General features: G+C 38.5%; 1 protein-coding gene and 3 pseudogenes across 2 annotated transcripts; 2 read left to right on the top strand and 2 right to left on the bottom strand.

Moving 5' to 3' along the window:
- The first annotated feature begins 500 nt into the window (after positions 1–500).
- LOC149046963 (uncharacterized) lies at positions 501–3978 on the top strand (annotated as a pseudogene).
- Positions 3979–4602: 624 nt separating this feature from the next.
- On the top strand, positions 4603–6854 carry LOC149046962 (uncharacterized; annotated as a pseudogene).
- Positions 6855–9506: 2652 nt separating this feature from the next.
- LOC149046961 (uncharacterized) lies at positions 9507–12798 on the bottom strand. Its single transcript, XM_089202935.1, has 4 exons — positions 11234–12798; positions 10919–11028; positions 10311–10480; positions 9507–10034 (listed from the first exon to the last, which is right to left on the bottom strand). Exons 1-4 carry the CDS (start codon positions 12080–12082, stop codon positions 9850–9852), a joined length of 1314 nt encoding a protein of 437 aa, XP_089059061.1. The 5' UTR covers positions 12083–12798; the 3' UTR covers positions 9507–9849.
- A 2027-nt stretch (positions 12799–14825) lies between these two features.
- Positions 14826–19880, bottom strand: LOC113675496 (uncharacterized; annotated as a pseudogene). Its single transcript, XR_016185592.1, has 3 exons — positions 18012–19880; positions 17137–17680; positions 14826–15995 (listed from the first exon to the last, which is right to left on the bottom strand). The product of XR_016185592.1 is annotated as an uncharacterized LOC113675496 (transcript).
- Between the last annotated feature and the right edge of the window lie 2883 nt (positions 19881–22763).

Below are 22763 nucleotides of genomic sequence, written 5' to 3'. Positions count from 1 at the left end.
ACTAGAAGCTTAATATCATTTTCCATTGGCAAGAAAAGTATGCCTTTGAAATGAATCAGCCCTTTTCACCCAGCCTCACATGACCTATCTCATGCCAAAATCATGGAATACCACCTTAAAAGTACCAGAGATAGAGAGCTCACAGAACAAAAAGTAGGTCTGCCCATTGTTAGGTTACCGGTTTACACTCTCAACAGTGCAATTTCATGGTGATTTGAAAAATGTGTACCCGTTATTGGACTGCAATCATAAGAACCCTTTTAATTTTACACACATTCACCTATAAAATCTTGGTCTTTTGTGTCGGTCACCTCAAAAATAGCCTTCTAGCCACTAACTTTCTCATGCTCTCTTTGTAACCTATTCTTTTTGCACTAAGCAGATCACATAATTACAAGCTTTAAATGGTCTATTTCATGGGGATAACTTGGTCTAAGTGCATCACATTTTCCTTATGTATTTCAGAGAATCTTAAAAGGTTAAAGGTTCTTTTTCCGAGCATGGAGGGCAGTAAATTGTTTGCTGCCCTTGAAACTTTCTCTGGAGATGTAAATGAAGTAGCAGACTTCCTCCTACAAGAAAGAGGTTGGTATGGTCTACTCTTACTAATTCTGTCTGCTTGTAGCAGTGCATACCAGTAAATCACAACATAATCATAATAGTAACTATATGCGTTGTTATTATTATTATTAATTAATATTATTATTTGTTTCGTCAATATAATGAATTATTAACTTGATTTTCCTGATTGATTTTGATTGACACTACCTTATGTAATTAAGCCACGTGAATAGTTCAGTTTTCAGTTCAGATACTTAAGATTCGAAGATACGTACAGGTTCTGCTAACCTGTCTTGCTGACCCGTGTTCTGTTATACCCTGACCTGTTTCATCTGTTGCTGACCTGTACGTAGCTATACGCCGTGAAACAATCCTGCTAGACATCGTCATAGAAGTAAGTTCTCAGTGCTGTAATTCTATCTAATAGTTTTACTCGTGTGTTTATGAATCGATGGATCCTGTTTAATTTCTCAAATGTATCTCGTTCTTTTCTTTAGATCGAATAATAATATATTGGAATAGATTATACGATTTGCGTAGCCTAGTTGGATTGCCTGTTTGGTTTTGTTGGACCATTATTATTATCATCATTATGTGATCTACTTGTATAATATAATGACAAGAGGAATTAGTGAAAAGATGTTAAATATTGGTAGTGATTGCTAATAGTAATAGTCATAATAATTAGTAGAGAAACATTTTCGTGGATTATAGTTCAAGAGATATTGAGACATTATGATTTTTTCTTTTCTTTCTAACAGATGTTAAGGTACAAATTTAGTTCTTTTTAAGTGAAGCACTGTACATAGGTCTTTTTTATGAGTATTGAATAAATTATTGTTATATATATATATATATAAATAATAATGATAATATCACTATCAATAATAATAATAATAATATAATGACAATACAATAATTAATATCTATATTTATTATTTTCAGGGGCCAGTGGTGATAGTGCAAGCAGGACCTCTGCTGGGATCTCTGGAGAGACTGCGTTAGGTATGTGTTGCAACTATGGTGATATTTTATTGAAATGTTCTTTATGGCAGTTGAGGAACATCTATTAAAAATGTCTCAATATCAGTTCAGAAGAACAGTGCAGGGGATATAATTTTGCATACTGAAAAAGTAATTGCTATATGAAATTCACATCAGTTTTACAGGTGTTTACTGAAATAAGACAAAGGCAAGTGGTATGATTGTCACTATAATAGGTACTGACCTGCTTCTGTTGCATTTCAATACAACCATTCACTCAACATGAATTTGAAACTTGTTCAACTGATTTTCTGCTGATTCTTTCCCTTTAACTTACCATTTTCAGTTATCCCCTCCACCAATAGTGCTGATATAGATGACAAAGCTCTTGTGGAAAGTCCATTTCTCCCAAAGACTGTACATGTGCCAGATGGTATGACAGTTTTATTTACACCAATCTTGTTACACTAATTTTGGGGTTTATTTTTCTGTCCTTATATATGTTTTGTGGTACTTACCTTAATATTCAGAACTGTCCACTTGCATGTGGTGAGAGTTATTTTAACAAAACTGACATCAGATTAAGAGAATATAGTGTCTGGCATTTTTTGATAGGGGGGTCGGTGTAGCAAAACTGGGTCTTTACCACTCTTTTATAAATTTTCTTATCTGCTGCTGGTGTCCAGGTTATTTTATATTCCTATAGTGCTATGAAATATTTTCTTATAACACATTTGCTCATGAACCACATGTACTTCCCAAGTGAATCCATGTCTCTTGTTCTGCTTGTAATGTCACCAGGTTTAATGCCAACAAAAGACTCTGACATTTAACTTGTGCAGAGGGAATAGATCTCTCAGACTATACCTAAATGTGCACAATTTAGGCAAATAAGAGAAAAGTTTTTGCAAATATTGCATTGAAAATACAGTTCCAATGCTACTTTGACAAAGGTATACTGCAGATACATGCAATACAATTTAATTTTTATTAAAATTGTTTTCCTTCAGGCCTGTCAGCTATCGAATTTTAAAGATCTTTAAGGAAGATGTGATTACTGACGGTCCATCCATGCCCATTACTTTTAACCACTCGAAGAATCCTTTTCGAGAGCTTTGCAGGATTTAGAAGAACAGTGCCAACAAACTTGTTAGACCACCAGTGGTCTATTTTGTCTCAGAAAGTGGTAAAGAGGATTTATTGGAAGAAGAGGCAGCTGATATTGGGGGACCATTAAGGGAGTTCTTCACCATTGTTTTAGAATCACTTTCAAAATAAACAGCTCCTCAACTATTTGAAGGTGATGATGACCACAAACTCCCCGTCCATAGTCAGAAGCTGGTACTTTGTGGATATTTCAAAATGATGGGAAAAATTGTGGCTCATGCCATTATTCATGATGAAGTGTGGTTTGCTGGTCTGGCAAGGGCAGTCAAAGTGTATTTGTCCACTGGCTGCACTGAAACTGCCGCTCAAGTGGTGTGTACAGAAGATGTTCCTGATTTGAATGTCCGGAAAGTGCTGCAACGCATGTCCCAAGTTGATGAAGATGAAGTTGCCTTCTTGAATAGTGAAGATATAGTCTCTAATCTTCTGGATGAAAGTGGAGTTAGTGCCTCTTTTGTTACCATTAATAATGCAGCCCAAGTTGCATATGAGATTATGGTACACCAAGTTATCCACAAGAGGTAAAGGGAATTAGACGAGATCAGGAAAGGACTCAATGTTTTGCATATTGGAACTTTGCTAATGGATCATCCTAAAGTTACTTCCCTGGTTTTCCCAACGGTGGATGAAGTTACAGTCCATCTTCATGTCTTGTTAGCAAGGGTGAAAAAAGACCCTACATCTTGCCAAAGTGGAAAGAGTGACACAGCATTTGGATATTTTCATGAATATCTTCAAAACGTTTGTAAGAGAAAGGAAGGTAGGTAGCTTAATAGTTGGGATATTCATTTTTGGTACTCTTTCCTTTATGGGTTGTAATACTGTTGTTATGTTTAACTCATTAAACCCTTATATTACCCCAATGAAAATAGTTTGTTTAACAATCAAAACTCTTTTTGTTGATCATTTCCTTTGTTAGATTATGTCATAGAGTAGTGATTTGTATATACGAGAAATAAGATGCTGAGTGCTAGGGTCAAGATCAAATTCAAGGAAAGAAATTCAAACATTAAATTCAAGTTATTTATGCTGCAATTTTTAGGGACTGAAATCAAATCTATATTGGCCTTTATCACTGGAACACCCCTCATGCCCAAAGAAGTAATTGTTGGATTTTTGCCAGATGATAAAGGTCATTCATTGCCTGATCCCGACACCTGTGCTTGTTCATTGAAGATACCAACATGCTTTTCCACATATGGCCAATTTGAGGCAGCATTTGATGCAACAGTCCGTATTCAAGGGAAAGGATATGGACGAGCTTAAAGGGTGTACCAGTAGTCATTTAATAAAGAATATGTGCTTAGCATTTTACCGTAATAACCTGCGGTGATTTGCAAGTTCCTTCTAGTTGTGTTATGGTTACTGTTTTTATGGGTTACCCTACCACATGGTTAATGTACTTAATTGGGACCGCTCAGCAAAAAAGTCAGAAAAAACTGTCTTCCAATCCCATAGCATTGATTAAATGTTTTTTTGAGTCTGAAGTATCATTCCAACTGTCATAAACTGTTTATATCTGTTAAAGCAAAAGTGCTACCAAGCAGCTTTGATTTTGCCGAAGGGGGCATGTTCTATTTTGGTGCATCTGAGTGCAGGAATCATTAGTGCTAATATAAAGTAAATGGAACTTGATAAAATCATTGTGCCTTTGCTACTTAGTGGTGGGTTCTACAGCCATTGTTAAACACCTGTGAAGGTCATCATGCACTCTTAAATGCACTTGCTACAACACCAACTCATGTTAACATTTTTAAAGCTTAAAAGAATTACTAATAACTTTTTCTTGTAACTGTTCAATTCAGTATTGACTGTAATTACAGTATTTGTTCATTCTACTTGGGAAAAAATGTTGCAATGTTTTGATATTTGGAGGTGGGAGGCGCATCCATGGCGGCCACACGGAGCTTTAGCTCCGTCACTTTATTGACTTTCTATGCTTTTACATTCCTATTTCTAACGCGAGGACCTATTCAAAATGGGTCTAAATGTTTGCTACGTAGGCCATTGGGGTTATTTTTGACGGGGCCTGTATTTTCTGGTGATGCTGGTTTGATGTTTGTCGTGAAGCTCGGCGGCAAATTTCGACTCGATTTGAGATCCGAGAGTTATTTCAAATCCAGTCTTCCAGTTACAAAGTGGACCAAACATAGATCTACTTCGCTTCACATTCCTGGCCACAACCCTCCGTTGGACAAAACGGTGTTTTCGGACGTTTCGCAGAACCCAGGTCCGCAGGTTCTACATTTTGAACACACCACAAGAACTTATGCGTATTTGCATATTGTTTCTTCAAGACCTACGATTTCCTATTCAAGGAATGATCTATTCAAGATTCGACGCGTTTCTCACTGTTTGCCTTCGGAACGGATTTTTGCCGATTTGAGGCGAGCTGGCCTGCTCCATTTAAGAGGATGTAGGGCTGGACGAAGGGATTTTATTCATGGAATCAAAGTGATTGCATCGAATCGATCTGAAGTTGATGGGCCTCGTCACGCTCCGGAGCACGCGGAGGGAGTGAACAAAAACAACCTTATTTCCATCCCCCGTGCTCCCCAACTGTTGAATCACCAGCAACGCCAACAACCTCTGAAATTTGTCCTTTTGAATGTTCGCTCAATCCGTATGAAGACTCTGTTATTGAGGGATTACATTGTAGAACATGATATCGATTTATTCGCCATCACTGAGACGTGGCTCACTGATGATTCTTTGGATGAATTCTACTGTCGTGACATTTGTCCTGAAGGGTATAACATTGAGCAGTTACCAAGGAATTATGCTCACGGTGGTGGAGTTGCTCTAGTTTACAGGAGATGTTTTAAGGTCAGGAGGGATGTACAAACGATCCACAGGAGTTTTGAACTCCTTAATATTCATATTACATCAGTTTACAATCATAATCTTAGGCTTGTCATTATTTACCGAGCTCCACCTAGTCTTGGGAATAGATTCACGGTCAGAATGTTTTTGGAGGAGTTTAGTTCTTTTCTGGAGGGACTTGTTTCGACTACTAATGCCCTGTTAGTCGCTGGCGACTTTAATTTTCATATTGACGAGCCTAATGATTGCGATGCTCGACGATTCTTACAAGTCCTGGAATCGTTCCATTTGATCCAGCACGTCTCTGAAGCGACTCATAAGAATGGTCACATACTCGATTAGTTGGCCGCTGTACTGTGGACAATCCTTTTGTCTCGGATCATCTTGCTGTACACAGTTTGTTGGACCTTGCTAAATTACCACTCGAGCGTAAACGAATCTCATATCGCAAGATTCGTGATATTGATTTTAGCGAGTTTTGTGGTCAGTTGGAGAACACCAGGCTAGTAAGGGATGCTGCTTCTTTTAGTCTCGGCGAACTTGTTTATGAGTATAACACTACATTAAAGTCGTTGTTAGACAGACACGCGCCTCTGAAGACTAAGACCATTACTCTTCGCCCAACCGCCCTATGGTACACTGAGGAAATACGATCTGAAAAGAGAAAACGCAGAGCTCTCGAGCGGCGCTGGCGTTCTTCAAAACGAGAATCGGATTATTCTAGATTTAAGGAACAATGCCTTAGAGTGAACGCTTTGATCAAGAAAACGAAAGTTGACTATTACTCAGGCATTATACGGGAGAGTAGTAATAATCCCCGAACTCTTTTCAATACGGTAAATAAGCTCCTACATAAGCGCGTGCCAGCGGAGTACCCTGGGTGTGCGTCTGATGGTGATCTTGCTAACAAGTTCATTGACTTCTTTAGTGAGAAGATTACAGTTCTGCGAAACTCACTTGACTCCACATCTGATATTGTTGTGGAGTCCGATGGCATTGTCCATCAGTGTGCCTCGTCATGTTTTAAGTCTGTAACATCGTCTGATGTCTCGGAATTACTTAGTAAGATGACCATCAAATCCTGTCCTCTTGATCCCGTCCCTGCTTCTGTTTTGAAGCAGTGCACATCAGGTCTTTTGCCTGTTATGACTCAAATTGTAAATCAGTCTTCATGTCTAGCTGTTTTTCCAGACTGTTTTAAGCTTGCATTGTTGAATCCTCTTCTCAAAAAGCCCACACTTGATGTTGAAGTTTTTTCGAATTTTCGTCCTATCTCAAATTTGACGTTCATGTCTAAGCCCACTGAGAAGAGGGTGTGAATGGGGTTAACCGACTAGCGACAAAGGGCGTAAAAAATTACTGACTACCGACGAAACGGGGAAAAAATTACTGACTAGCGACAAATAAATTCTAACCGACAACCGACATGGTCAGACGTGATAGGGATGTTTGTATTCAGAAAGAACAGCATTTTAATGATTTCTAGCTCAGAAAATCCTTCTTCACCCGACGTAACCACATTAATTCCAAATTTAGCCGAATTATGGAATTTCTTGTCTTCAAATTACTTTAAATCCACGGGATCCTTCTCTTCGGTGAGCAGCGTGGGCTCATTTCTAGAACAGCGGCTCGTAATCGGGCTGACAAGACGCCCTGCTGTCTCATTTCAAGAACAGCGGATCACAATCGAGCCGACGAGACGCCCTGCTGTTGTCTTTTTATTGCTCGTTGTTTGTTCATGCGGTTGGGTCATGACTGGGATTGCTAAAGTCATCGTGAGTTTTTTTCGAAAAGGTGAAGTCGCCATCGAACGTCATCGAAGCAGGGTCCCAGTAGACAAAGAAGCTCATAGAGGAGTTTAGTGGCCGAGAACTGCCAATAGAAAAATCCGCATTTTTGAAAGAAAATTGTTTTCTTTTTTATTTTGATTTACATTTTTTTTTATTTTTCAATTTATTTTTTTATTTTTAAAATAGAGTGAAAGTAAAATCAATTGAAATAAAAATAAAATAAAATAAAACCAAAGTAAAATAAAATAAAACCAAAGTAAAATAAAATGAAATTATTCGACCCAGCCGAGAGCTGCCACTACCAGCATGCATTGCGTGCGTTACTGTCACACGCTCGAGTTCATCATGGCCGATGCATGGAAGAGGCTCAATGAAAAAGTTAAAGCAAAGCGTACCAAAAAAAACCAGCCCAAGGACCATCGAAGGAAAGATGAACTGACAGTTCAACGTTTGTCAGCAGAAGTTTCTGGAAAGGCCCAAAAGTATACAAGGATTGGGCCAAGAGAGTTTGTTCCCTTCGACGAAACGGAGGAATTGACCATTGGTAATATCAAGAGCGCTTGTGAGAGGCATTTTCTACAAAAAATCGGAAAGAATCTCGTATGTGATATCTTAGCAGGAGAACAGGGCCCATCGTGCAAGACTCTTGCCCAAATACCGGACTTAAAGGTTGTATACGTCCGCTTCATTCCAGATCCAGCTGATGAAGGCGATGTCAACAGCACCCAGAATTCCACGAGAAAGAGGAAGGACGCAACTGGAGAGTCCTCGACTTATACCGAATTTAATCCTCCGCCGTCAAAATCAAGGTCAAGCCCCAGTAAACTTATGCATTCGAGACAGAAATTACCCACACAAGCAGCGGGCACAAAAAGTACGTATTACCCTCGAAGTTTATCAATTTCTGACATGATCAAACTTGGCAAAATCAACACAAATACCGCCACTACTATTGTGAGAATTTTCAGATTCGATATGGAAGTTTTGTTGTGGTCCAAAGTTCCAACCACTGTCGAGTTCTACGAGGATAAAGAGGCAATCGGAACTGGCGGATTCCGTAAAGCATTCAAAGCAACATCCAAACATCCAGAATTTGTTGCGACAACGTGGGTGATAAAGCACTATCTACCAAGTGCTTTAAAGTGCATCTCGGATACCGGTCAAACTATCGAGCAACACAACCGCAAGGTTGTTCAGATGCATCTCCTAGCTAGGAATTTTGCTTCGCAACTTGAGGCAGAAATCAAGGAGGAAAGCGAGGTTTTGGAACTGCATTTAGATATAGAAAGATCTTTCATGGAGAAACAGACGAGGGGGAGTATGTTACAGTCAAAGAATTTATCCCTGGCCAGTTTAAGAAGTACGTAAACAACACTGGCCAAACCTGTGTCGATCCTACAGATGACATGGCCCAGAAGGCAGAGTGTTTGACACACTTCACGTATGAGAGATCAAAGAAAAAACTTATGCTAGTTGACATCCAGGGAAGTGGATATGACTTATGTGACCCAGAAATTGCTTCTACAGATTTACTGGACGAGGGTGACAAGCAATACCTGTATTGTACTGGAAATCGTTACAAAGTAGCAATTTCAACATTTGTGAAAGAGCACACTTGTAGTTTGTTCTGTAACTTGCTTGGCCTACCAGCAATAGAAAATTAAGGGGCAACTCAAGCTGCTATAAAATTGTGAACATTGAGACATTGTTGACAAAACTTGATACACTGTTTACAAAATAGCTAGTTCACATAAAATCCCATGGTTACATATGATAATTTACGGGGCAGTCATAATTTGTTTCCAGGGGTGGGCTGCAGGATTGTGATATTAACCAACCTTGTTGTTGCTGAATTCACCCTCAAGCAGATATGTTTTCATGTACCCCAATTTAGGACACCAAAAAACCTGCTCTTGTTAATGTTTCTCCTCAACCCACCATGTGAGGATTGATGGTTAAAATTTGTATTATTTGTATTAGTAGGGTGCATAGTTTTTCTTGTTTCTGCTGCCCTTTCGATGTTACTGTTATTGCCATCAGTGTTATTGTTCGTTCCAGTTTATTTCCACAAAGGTTATGGATATCATGTTCAGATACATTATCATTCGAATTAAAGATAGTTGTGGGTCCCTTAATCTGCAATATTATTATGCATTAAAAATAATTAAATAACTACAGTGGTGATAATTACACTGTTTATTTCTTTTTTTCTATTAGTGCCAGCATTGATTGTTAATATGTTGTTCCTGTTCACTTCAATTACACGTAATAAAGTTTTGACTTTTCTACTGTATTGCATGTTACACCCCTTTTGATGCAATTACCTTGGGCGGTTCGCACATACAGTGTTCAGAAATGTTCAGTTTAATTCAATGATTAAAGTACAGTTCATTGGCAGATGAATTTGTTGTTTATGGCTGCACAAAGTTCATAGTAACAAAATGGAGGATGTGGGAGAAAACATGCTGCTTTCACTATAAAAATAGAGTCAAGGGCATAACACCATGGATAAACAGTGGAGTTATTACAAAGAAAAATTTCTCTTTAGGAAAAGAAATGCTTCCTTGCAATCAGCAGGTTTCAAATGGTCAGTGTCAATGATTCGTTCACACTCTGCTCTGAACTCAGGGGCGAGAAAGTCATCATCAACAGTAAGGATGCCTGACTGGACAGCAGCTTCTTTTAGTTGATCATCAGTTACTTGAAGACCTGCACATTGCCAATAGAAAACAATGTTAGCATTCATCATCTAGTGTGACTGGCAGTGTCAGCACCACATTAGGTTTTTATAGATATGCGACTTTCAGGCCCAAAGATTTTAGCAACAAATAATTTCCTTCTGGGCAATAAAATTATGCATTGAAATTTCTACAAATAAATTATCATTGGTTGATTGTTGAAGCATTATAACTATGCCATAGTTCACTTTGAATAAAACAGAAATATCCCAAAACCAGTTTTGACAAAACCTTATAATTTTTTTACCGCATTCTTCAAGCCCATATTTCTGAGGAAAACTGTAAATATGGTTTGGGACCCCATCTGGTAAAACTGCGTCCTTCTGGGCTCTGATCCTGTGGGAATTCCACACCATCTCCTTGAATGTATCTAGCTCTCTCTGAACCACAGGAACCATAATAAAAGAAAGAAGCTTCCTATGTAGGAAAACAAAATAAGCAAAGGTAACAAACACCTTGGTGTATAGGTAGTTTCAATTACAATATATAAGCCAGCAAGTTTTTTTTTTTTTTTGGGGGGGGGTTCCCTAACTAAAATTTTTCCTGGGCCCCCTCAACCATATCTATTTGACTCGAGTATATATAAGCTTTAGGGGGAGGGGATGTGTTATTGCATTCACACAGAAATTAATTAATTTGATATAAAAAATGTATGTATATTAGCTTTAGGCAAAATAATGTTTATGTTGATTGAGCTTTCAATCACCCACGTGCCATGCCCTAGCAAAACTGCAACATATTCTAAAACAATAACTCAATGTCACTTTTGGAGTTTAAAAACAAACCTTGAAATGAATAGCCTGTGTATGTGTGCGTGTGGGTGGAGGTGGAGGGGGGAGACTTGCCCATTCTCACCTGTCAATATCATCATGTGGGTCATAATGCCCTTGATCTTTAAGCCATCTTAACTGACTTTTGAAAAATTTTTCCATTCTTTCATGTAATTCTTTCCACCATCTTTCGATCTAGAGGAAAACGTTTTTTTAAATGACATTTTGTGAAATGTGCATTTGCCAGAAATCAGATGATAGAGTGGATTAAAATATTACTTGTTACTGAGGGAATGATGAAATAACAAACAACAATAATACTTTTCCTGGCACTCAAATAAAGTCACCGAAAGACTCGTTGACTAATTTGGCACACTCACATAATATAATTAGACAGCACTTGAGAGATGAGCTTACTTTCTTGGTTTGAAGTTGATGGACCATACAAAATTGTGTCTGCAGGATCCACAACGTCAGTGTGATGTCTACGAAGAAAGGCATGAATTGTGGCCATGGTGCCTGTTTCTGTACCTTTGTCGATTCTGATCATCGCAGGAATTACCTTGGTCTCCATTATATGCTCTAAGTACCAACGACCAATCAATTGCGGGTCACAGTTCTTATTCCAAACTCGCAACCATAGCAGCTTTCTGCTGGCTGAATCTAAGCAGCCATAAATAGCAATCGGAAATGTGGAATTTTGGAAACCCATTAATTTATCATGACCGTCCAGGGAGTGGACCCAGTTTGGTCCTTTCGAAGAGAAGTTTCCTTTCTTTCGCCTTGCCTTCTTAGCTCCAACGCCTCCGCGAGCAGCAAGTCCATCGGGATCAAGATCAGACATCACATCGTAAACTTGATCTCGCGTAACTAACAAGTCATATTTTTGTCTTATTTTCTTGTGCATGCTTCTATATCCCAATAGCTTTCCTGGTCCTTCCAATTCCTTTTTAACAGCCTCCTTAACATCTTCAACCGAAACAGTGTCATCCCTGTAATAAACTTCGAAATGGCGTAAACGTCTGTCGAGTGTTCGGATACTCCAGGCGTATTGAGGAAAGTCTCTCCGTAAAAAATCGATCGCTTCTTCGCGTTTTAGGCCTTGTTTGACATACTTCTGCAGTGCACCTTTAAGGAGATCGTCTTCTTTCCACGATGAAACCCTGCTATCCGCCATTTTCGAGAACAGCCCGGGAGAACAGTCCCTATATTCCCGCCATTTTGGATCTTTACGATGCACGCAATGCATGCTGGTAGTGGCAGCTCTCAGTTGGGTCGAATAATTTCATTTTATTTTACTTTGGTTTTATTTTATTTTATTTTTATTTCAATTGATTTTACTTTCACTCTATTTTAAAAATAAAAAAATAAATTGAAAAATAAAAAAAAATGTAAATCAAAATAAAAAAGAAAACAATTTTCTTTCAAAAATGCGGATTTTTCTATTGGCAGTTCTCGGCCACCATAGAGGAGTATCTGAACTAAAAAACATCTTACGGAGTTTTTAGGGCTAAAGGAGCAGGCACATCAATATGGAATTGGCGGATTTTCGTTAAAGTTATTTCGCCTGGCGAAATCGTCTGCGGGCAAATGCGAAAATTTTGCAATTGTGACGGATGGGTAATGGCAGCTTGAACTTCCAAATTTAATATCGGATGAAAGTAGCAGTGAGCTCAACGGTAAGTGTGGAACGCGTGCAGCGGAGTTTGATGAATCACTTTAGTTCTGTAGTTAAATATTAAGCTCAAATATTAACGTGGTTAAACTCTGGTTCCACCGTTTTTTGTTTGTTGTTTTGTGGAGCGGAATGTTTTTTTTTCTTTTTCACCGTCCATTTGAATGCGAAAATTGAGAAGAAAAATCTCTACAAAGAAGTAGCGAGTAAATCAGTTTATAAGCTTCTTTATGATTAATTGGTGAATGTAATGTAGCTTAACATATCAAAGACCCCGTTTATTTATACACGCCCTTAAATTTATTTGTTTCTGAAAACCAGACGTTCAAATAATATTCAATTCTCTCCTCGAGGGAAGCTACGCACGATGTGCACGTTTTATACATCTTGACGAGCATTTGCTGATAAGAACTGTGTAAGTTTCTCAAAAGCCTACTTAAGAGAAAACTTAAAACACACGGTATTTAATATTTTAGTACACATTATCCAAAAGGTCACAAACTGGACCGGAAAGCCAGTAGTGTTGCTGAAGGCGCCGGCTACATCTGATAAAAGCAAGCAGAAGTCAATGAACGACACTGAGAAGAAAGGTGACGAGTCAAAAGTGAGAAGGAAACGGAAATCACGAGAAGAAGCAAAAGAAGATGAACATCTGACAAAGAGGATCATGACTGAAGGAGGTGACATCGAGAGAAACGAAAGGCAACAAGGAGACCTTCAAAAGTTTCAGGATGGTAGGGCTGAATTTGCACTTGTAGTTCGTTTACCTGATTTCCAAAAGTGATAAATTTCGCTACTTTGGAAATTCTGCGGTATTCCTTGTTTATGCTTACATATTAAAATTAGGTATCCCAGGGGCTAGAGTGGGTGTTTCATTCTTTGTAGAATTTACCTCTCTTGATTTAGTTCGATGCCCCTAGTCGACAGGAAACAAATTCACATCTATAATAAAAGCTTTGGTGAATTTTATCGGTATACTAGATTTGCAAACAAAAGTGGGGTAGATGAGCACGTTGCTAAATTAAAAAACAGCGTTAACGAGGTTTAAGTGAAAACAAATAATGAATTATTACAAGTATTACACTTCGTCTAGAGTTTAAAGTCTTAAAACTGGGCAAATTGCATAATAAATGTGAATAATTAACGTGTATTTTTAATTATTAACTGAGATTTACCGACAACCGACAAAGGTCAAAAATCTTAACCAACAACCGACAAAGTAATGAAATTTTAACCGACAACCGACATTTTGACCCCCCCATTCAGACCCTCTGAGAAGGTGGTGGCATCTCAGTTGATTAATCACATTTCTAGTGATGGACTTGATGAAATACTACAATCTGCATATAAACAATTTCATAGTACCGAAACAGCTTTAGTTAAAGTTTTTAATGATATTATCCTAGACGTTGATAGGAATAGGACTGTTATCTTACTTTTATTAGATCTATCGGCCGCTTTCGATACGGTCGATCACACTATACTGATTGAGAGATTAGCAAACCGCTTCGGTCTTTGCGATCTAGCTCTGGCCTGGTTTAAATCATACCCGAGCGAAAGAACTCATTTTGTGAGCATTTGTAGTGCGCGGTCTGTCACGTGTTCGCTGTCGTGCGGAATACCACAGGGCTCCGTGCTTGGACCGATTTTATACCTGCCCTATACCTCCCCATTGGGGGATATTGTCAGACAATACAACATGGGCTATCATTTCTATGCTGATGATACTCAGTTGTATCTGTCTTTCAATCTCTTTCAGTGGGGATGATCAAGCTTATTCTGTCTCTCAGGTTGAATCTTGTGTTAGAGATATCGACCGTTGGATGTCTTGTAACAAACTTAAGTCGAATAGGGACAAGACGGAACTGCTCGTTATCAGTTCAAAATATCGGCCACGCCCATCTTTAGATAGTATCCTGATTGGTGATCATCGTGTAGAGCGGTCTGACAAGGCTAGGAACATAGGAGTTGTTTTTGATTAGACCTTGTCACTGGATAAGCATGTGAGTTCCGTTTGTAAATCTGCTTTATTTCATCTTCGGAATATCGCTAAGATTAGAATGTATCTGACTTCTGAGAGCACAAAGACCCTTGTCCATGCTTACGTTACTTGTCGACTGGACAATTGTAACTCGTTGCTCCTCGGGTCACCAGACTATATTATTCAGAAGCTCCAGCGAGTTCAAAACTGCGCCGCACGCCTTGTAGCTGGGCAACCTAGGGCTGCGCACATTCGCCCCGTCCTTAAGGAGCTACACTGGTTACCTGTGGAGCAGCGAATTACCTTTAAAGTATTACTGTTAACTTTTAAATCTCTCAATAATCTGGCGCCTCCGTATTTAAGTCAACTTATAGTCCCATATAACCCTACAAGAAATCTTAGGTCTGCTGGCAAACATTTATTAGAAGTACCGAAAGTGCGCCTGAAGAGCTATGGGGACAGGGCCTTTTCGGTCGCTGCCCCAAAGCAATGGAATGATATTCCCTTAGACATTAAATTAAGTGGATCAGTTGATGTTTTTAAATCTAGATTGAAAACTTATCTTTTCAGACTCGCTTTCATTTGACTTTTTGTTTTAGTGTTATGGTTAGTTAGTTATTTTCTTTTTTGATTGTAAAGCGATATAGAGCTTTTGTATATACCGCTATACAAATAAAGTTCTTATTATTATTATTATTATTATTATATTTGAAAATACTGTATCAGAGAGAGAGAGCATGAAATAGCGAAGTTGAGAGTATTATAAATTGAACTGCTGTTAATTACTCAAGCGCTACGTTACCTGGCCATGGCAATAAAAATATTTTGACTTTGTTTACAAGTATATGTGGTCAAACAGTTTGCCAGAATAATGTTTTTCATAAAATCCATACTGGGGTAAAACGAGAATTTACTTGTCTCTCCCATCTATTTGAAACCAGAAAACAAAGGAAATTTGATACGTATAGTTGTTGGGACAGTTCAACTTTTTAAACTTACACTGCAAGTTAGATAGTTGTTTTATAGTTGTACACATAAACGACTTTCGGCACCCTTTCCTTCTTTCAAACTTCACTGGGGCTCTTATGATAGCATTAATCTGCATAAGTAAAACAGCTGTCGAGGAGGCTAGAACAAGTTTATTGGTTATTTTAATTACAATGAAAGTACCTTAGTCATTGTGACATAGTAAATGAAAGTTATTGTTAATGGAAAAAGAAAAATGGTTGCAGTAATTGTTACTTTGCATTTTTCCGGCTATTGCACATCTCCATCACTCAAACGTTGTTCTAATAGGTATACAACTTCCATGTAGATGTCTACTCCGCAGTATTTTGAATCTCTTAAAGGGTCAATGATTCTTTGCATCTGTTCCACCTCCTGTTGACAGAAAGGAAACTGTGTTGATGGAACTTCAACGTTGTTACTATTTTCTTTATGTGAACCATCCCATTCCTGAGTTGGGAGCGTACCATCCCAATCAATTCCATAGTCGTCAAGGGAAACCTGTCAATGATAAGATGATATCACAATAATTAACATGCTTCTAATTTGAAATGTAGTGTGTCGTGTTTAGGTGTTTCCAGAAAATGCCGTTTCCAGCTACGCAAGCTGTTTCTTCAATCCCGCTGTCTGGCTAAAAAGATCGCAAACCACCCAAAACTTCACAAGTCGAACACCGCGTTTGCTGTGTTCCTCGTGCTAAATTGTAGCCCGTAAGTGCGTGAGGCATGGGCAGTGGCACAAGGTGAAATTTTGAGAGTTTTAATACTCAAGTTTCACGACTTTTACCTTTCGTTTTTCCTTTAGTTGCGTTTCTTTGTTTTTTCTCCCTTTTTTAACGCGCTTTTTCCATGAGTTTTAAGTTATCGTGGGGACTGGTACCCATGGACAACTTGCATGGTAATCAGATTAGTCACATGAGAGCGAACGACAAGGAAGCGATAAACAAGCTGCTTTTTGAAATTTGAATTAGCTTGAAAGGAATCATGACATTCTTATGATTTCCTCTTGCGATAATAGTCCACACTTATTAAGAATGGAATTCAATTAGTGAAAATTTAAAAACCTCTATTTCAAACTTCAAGGAATCAGTAAAATGCAATTTTGTCAAAGATTATTTGTTACTTGTATTCTTATTAGCAGTTGTGTTGTTTCCCAAATTACCTGTAAATTAGTCTTTGGTTAAATTCTGTCACCTTTTCAAGTTCTTCTTAAGTTAATGTTTTGTATTCATTTATAAATTTAACTATTTTAGACTCCTTCATAGCATAGAAATAGCATATTTCCTCTTCTCCCATTTTTTCCCTTTTTCTTTCTACGTGTGCATTTGTGCTTAGGTTTTCTTGCTGACCTGTAATTTTATTCTATTTAATGCTGATGTCATCTGGCTTCCTGGCTCTGCTAGCCCCCATGGTTATTCCAGGTAGCCAGTACTCTAATTTTTACTTTTAATATTTTCATTGTTGTAATTTATTTATTTTTGAGCAAGAGTGAGTACAATAAAGATTGATTGATCTGGGTATGCCTTGGGTGGTTGTATTCAAGCCTTCGTGTACTTTAATTTACCTTAACTTTGTGCTCACTGAGTATAGCTTATGGCTAAAAGGGTGAAAAGTATATATGCGTCAATAATTTTAATACAAACTTGATCTCTGAATTCATCTGCTATCCTTTGTGAAGCATTGGACAGTACTCCTCTGATCCACAACTGCTTAGGAGATCGATTGCGCTCCGTGCTAATTGGACTTCTATTATGCCCATCTGTGAAGAAGAAGCATAAATGCCTGTTGATTCGAGGCACAAACACATAGTGCAATGCTGCTAGATGAAGTTCATTTGCATTGTCAAGTATGCCATACTCCTCCATGTGACAGAAGATGTTGTAAAAGAGATAGGTACATCCAGTGAACAAGTCCTTCCAAAGCCTCTCGATCCTCTGGTTGTGCACACTTCTGCCCGCGATGTCGCTGCCCCTATCAGGACCTCGCAATGGATGCGTTAGCAAGTACCATGCTACGTCAACATTTTCCATTCCTTTATCGGAACGTACGCGAGATGGGAGACCATACTTTGCAACACCTGCTTCAAAAAGTTCTAGGACAGTACTAGCTCTGTTATTTGTTGAGCAATGAAGGTATACTATCAACCTCGAAAAGCCATCAATACCTCCGAGTATAACCATTGTCCACCTGTAAATAGCAGAATTTGTTGGAATAACCCTTTTATCATCAGTAGTTTTAAGGAGCTACAAGAATATTTACAACTTTGTCATTTAAGAAAACAATCAAGGAAAAGAAAACCTGTCACCTCTTTTAGGAGCTGAATAAAATGCTTTAAACTTGGAACAAAGAAATTCAGTCGAATGTGGGCAAATGATCGCTAGTGAAAACAAGCCGTGAACCTTAAAGAACTTAGTTTTGGGCCGTTTTCTTTATGCAACAACCATTTATTATTTGTTTTTGTGTGTTGTTGAAACGTTACCACTTACATGAACCAGTTGCAAGTTGATATTCAGCATACCTAATCAATTTATGGTTCCCGTCGATGTGCCGCAGGGAGAGGGGACCTTGAACTTGGTAACTTCTTCTGCGTACAACATTTAATTCTGAGGCCCGAAGTAGGACGCCTTCCGGGTTTACTCTGCGCATTGACTCTCTAATCCTGGCTTATTGTACACGTAAACCACGCCCAAGAAGTAGACCAGTCATTCTTTTGCATCCAACTTTAGGGACTTCTCTCATGATCTCAGTGACGGTTGCATCTAGGTCGCTGTCTGACAATTGTGCGTAGGTTGTTCTGATAGACAGCCCAAACTCTGCCAAACGTCTTTTCACTGTACTGGGGCCTGTAATAAAAAGCTGCGCAATTTCGGCAACTTTAAATCCCTTTTCGACAATAAATTCTAACTGTGCACGTGGTATTTCAAATCTAGGTCTACCTTTCCCGCCGTTAAAAATTAGACCCGCTCGGCAGAGTGTGCCTGAGTGTTGAATAACAGATCTATGAATACAGCCTCTGGCCTCCCTTAAACAAGCAACCACTCGATCATCGATAACGTCAAGTCCTTGATATCTGACAACTCTACCGTAAGTCCAATACACACGAAACTGTAAGCTATCAAGGCGGTTGTTCTCTAAATTTTCCACATATAACTGCCAAAGGATTTTTGAGAGTCCCTGGATCAGTTGATTTCTTATCCGTTGCAAGTTGTCCGCCATGTTTTCTCCTTCTTCTTTGCTCCGAGTGGTACCTAGGCCTTCACGGCTCGTTTCCAAAAACAGAACACTGAGTGTCATGCAGAATACAACATTATCACTTCATAATTCAACATCTGAATATCATCATTGAATATTAGAATGTCACAATGCCATGTTTGTTGAAAATCTGATGGAAGTAAGTATCAGAATTAAATGTCAAAATTGCATATTTGAACATAAAAGTTAAATGTCAAAACTGATCGTCTCGATATCATAAGTGAATGTCTCAATACCATAATTGAATGTCTCAATATCTTAATTGAAAGTCTCATTATCGATTTGAACATCATAACAGCAAATATCATGAAATCGTATCGGAATAGCACAATTACATATCTCAATGTCATAACTGAAATTGTGGATATCATAGTTAAACATTTATTTTTGACGGTAATTACACCCCATACATATACTCTATGTAATCTATTGAACAACACTACTACCGTGAGACTGAAGAACAAAACTCTAATGGATGCAAACTGCTTGTGAAGAAAGACGCCATGTTGGATTCACTTGATGCCCGGGAACGTAGCTAGGATAACAGTGTGAATGGTATTAATTTCACGATCAGAAAGGTGAATCTTATGTTTGTTTTCATTGTAGTTGTTTGGATATTCTTTTTTAATAAATACATGATCCAAAATCCTGTGTTTTTTGTGTATAATGTTATTATGTTAAGTATTGTTTACGCAATTGTCATGTCACAGGTGGCCCAAGCTCACGCCTCGAGAAAAAGCCAACGATTAATTCATGAACGCGTCACGCGTTGTGTGACTCGGTGTTAAGTTACGAAAGAAACCGTTGAAAATTTGAACACGTTATAAGGAATAGTATAGGGAACGAAATATGGTCGATTAACAACAATAAATGTTTCAAAATATAAACATTTTTCTTGTAAAATTAATAGAGCTTACTCATACCCTGTGTGTCTGTTGTAGTTTCTGGCGATTTCTGCCGTTTTAAGCTTGCTTTACCATCACTGTTATTCACGTCAACTACTTTTATTACATTGGTAAAATCTGTGCAGACATCACACCCACCAACTCGCGCGCAAAGTAAGAAGATATATCGAAGGCTTTAAATTATATTACGATCGATTTTCATCAATAAATGGGCAGGAATTTTCCACAATAGTGCAAATAATCGTGAAGGCTGATCGCGGAAAAGCAATTGCGTGACGCTCGGTAATCCGTTAGATGACACGCTATCATATACCAGACGTAAAAACTCTTCAGATTCTCAGTCTGCATTTTGTACCCACTCTGCAGTCTGCAGTCTATATTTTGTATCCGGTCTGCAGTCTACTGTCAGCATTTTGTACTAACAGGTATCCGTGGCACCAATACAGTTTCTTTTTGGTTACATTTACTCTTCTTTCCTTTTGTAAGAATGTAGACCACTTTCAACGTTTCAAGTAATCCAGCCACCCTACAAAAAATAACTCTTGCATGCATAGTATGTATGTTTTGAAATAGGTGTATGCCCTTGGCCAGACTTGAGCTCACTATTTCAGTATAATAGTCCGACACCCGTAGTATCACAACACTTGATTCCAAGGATCCAGTACCATCCAGGTGTCACAGTTACCCTGCTCACAGGGTCTAGTTTATCTCACACATGAGCACGTGGCCCATGGCAACGAGCCGAACTGAAACATGCATAACTTGTATAGCAGTCCAACTATTCATGCCCCGCTAGGCTCAAGGGACGTGTCAATTCAGATAGCAACACAAAAAATAAATAAATAAATGTAAAGGAAGCAGGAGGGAAAACCTGTGTGTGAAGTAATTCGACATTTTCGTTCTTTTCCGCGTTAATACTCTTCTTTCCTTTTGAAAGAATGTAGACCACTTACAATGTTTCAAGTAATCCACCCACCCTACAAAAAATTACTCTTGCATGCATAGCATGCCTATGTTTTGAAATAGGTGTATGCCCTTGGCTAGACTTGAGCTCACTATTTCAGTATACTAGTCCGACACCCGTAGTATCACAACACTTGATTCTAAGGATCCAGTACCATCCAGGTATCCCAGTTACCCTGCTCACAGGGTATAGATAACAATTTAGACTTTCGAAATAGCGTAGAAAGGAACACGTACTTCGTTTCCGTTCTTGAATTTGTGATGGTGAAAACATATTTGCCGTTGCTAATCCCACAAAAATATTTTCGATGCCTCCTTTCACGGATGACCGATCGTCAATCCCAACCTCCCCGAAATCTGTCAAGAGGGGCAAGGTCAAACAACGGTATGTGATGTTATGAATAAGAATCATCTTCGCACGAATCCTAACCCTAACCCTAAGCAATGTGAGGAGAAATACTTATTCCTAAATAAAGCTTTTCAGGTCAATTGTTTAGGTATTTTGAAAATTCAGTGAAAGCAATTACGCCAAAACCTACGAAAAATATTCTGAATTTCTCATTATTCAGAATTGCGCTTTTGTTGTTGAGAAATATTACAGATTCCGCAAAATCTATTCATGCCGCCGTTTCGGATGGCTGATCATCAATCCCAACATAGTGAAACCTGAGAATGTTCCAAAATTTTCGGCGGAGAGTTAAAGCAGTAACCTTCGGGAGTTTGGAGCAGTTTGCACAGGATTTACCAGTAGAAACTTGTGATCGGTCCAAACAAAAAACTTATTGGGAGTTTTAGCGAACGTTGTAGCGAAATGACATCATCATCCAAAAGTTGGATGCGTGATATCATATGTACACTCAAAGATGATGTGAAGGAACATATTAGAGCTAGTCACATGGACCCAGGCGAACAGGGGAAAAGCTGTTTCTATGCTGCTTGCGAAACTGTTGTTTGGAAAATGATTGAAGAAACCCTTCATAACCAAGATGTCAAAACGCCTCACAGATCTTATAAGAACAGGATTGTTTTCCAAAAGAAATTTTCTTCGCCAGTCGGTAAACATGGAAGGAATGGAGTTCCATGCTCTTCTGTGACCGTGATCTACGACACGTTGGACCAAAGTATAGTTACTGCATTTCCAACAACATGAATTTTCAAAGCTTTGTTTTCAATTTGTAGAGACTTTTTTCAGAAAAAATTCAAAGAGTTGAGTATAAAACCAGGAGCCCACAAAAATTAATCCCGCCCCACACAAAAAGCCGCTTTCACCCCCTCGAACATTGAATATGGCTGTGCCGGAGGCAGTCAACTCAAATACAATAGGCAGTCAACAAGAGTCGAAACTCGACTGAAACAGATCAATCAGCCAGATGTCAAAGCTATGTCGACGTCATTTTGACGGGAGTCTAGACAGCTATAACAGCCTCCTGTGGACGACTAGGAAGGAACGAGGCAAATAACTGGGAAACAAGAACATAACTTGAGATGAATAAAGCGGTAGGAGAGTACCCAGCTCTTTTGTTTTTTGCCACTTCGAGCTGTACGTCTCTGGCAACCTAGAGACACGAGACGCTTTACCTTTCAAAATGCTATGATGCTTGGCCATAAAAATAAAGCTTTGACTATGTCGTTACGTTTTATTTACCTTTAATTTATTAAGTTATCACTTATTTTCTTATTCAGTTATTCACTCTTAATTGTTCGTTTATTTATCTTACCATTTGTTGATTGTTTGACTATTTTCCATTGTTTTATGTCACAAGTCGTCAGATTCTTACTGTGTACCGACAGTGGCTCTAGATTTATATTGCTTCATCACCATTTTCAATCAAATAAAATTTAATCGAGCAAAACTGCAGTCACCCGCCATATTGAAACTGAATTCGATTTCTATCGGCATTCAAAAAGTTTTAATTTGGGACTTCTTACTTAACTTGTTCGAACATCGCACAAATTCGAGCTGAGTTTTTCTTTATTAATTGGTCTGCATGAAGCATGCAGAAATCGAAGCCTACTGTCTACTTCAAGTGATAAGAGTAATTAGCGGTCTTCATGGTTAAATTCATCTGAAAGGGTCGGTTATTGGCTAGGTCTACTTTGGGCTGCGGTTTTTAACAATCAATGGACTTGTTACTTAAACAGTAATAAGA

The sequence above is a fragment of the Pocillopora damicornis genome, chromosome 4 (assembly GCF_964200805.1).
Source record: "Pocillopora damicornis chromosome 4, jaPocDami1.2, whole genome shotgun sequence".
Lineage (NCBI taxonomy): Eukaryota > Metazoa > Cnidaria > Anthozoa > Scleractinia > Pocilloporidae > Pocillopora > Pocillopora damicornis.
Note: the sequence above shows the minus strand (reverse complement) of the source record. Positions and strands in the feature narration are given on the sequence as shown.

What these genes read in the sequence shown, in the direction of transcription:
- LOC149046961 (XM_089202935.1), bottom strand. Translation starts at nt 12,082, where the DNA reads ATGCATTGCGTGCATCGTAAAGATCCAAAATGGCGGGAATATAGGGAC. An exon ending in AAAGTAAGCTCATCTCTCAA is followed by an intron (nt 11,029 to 11,233) that starts GTGCTGTCTAAT and finishes GTTTTCCTCTAG; the next exon opens with ATCGAAAGATGGTGGAAAGA. An exon ending in CCACATGATGATATTGACAG is followed by an intron (nt 10,481 to 10,918) that starts GTGAGAATGGGC and finishes TTTCCTACATAG; the next exon opens with GAAGCTTCTTTCTTTTATTA.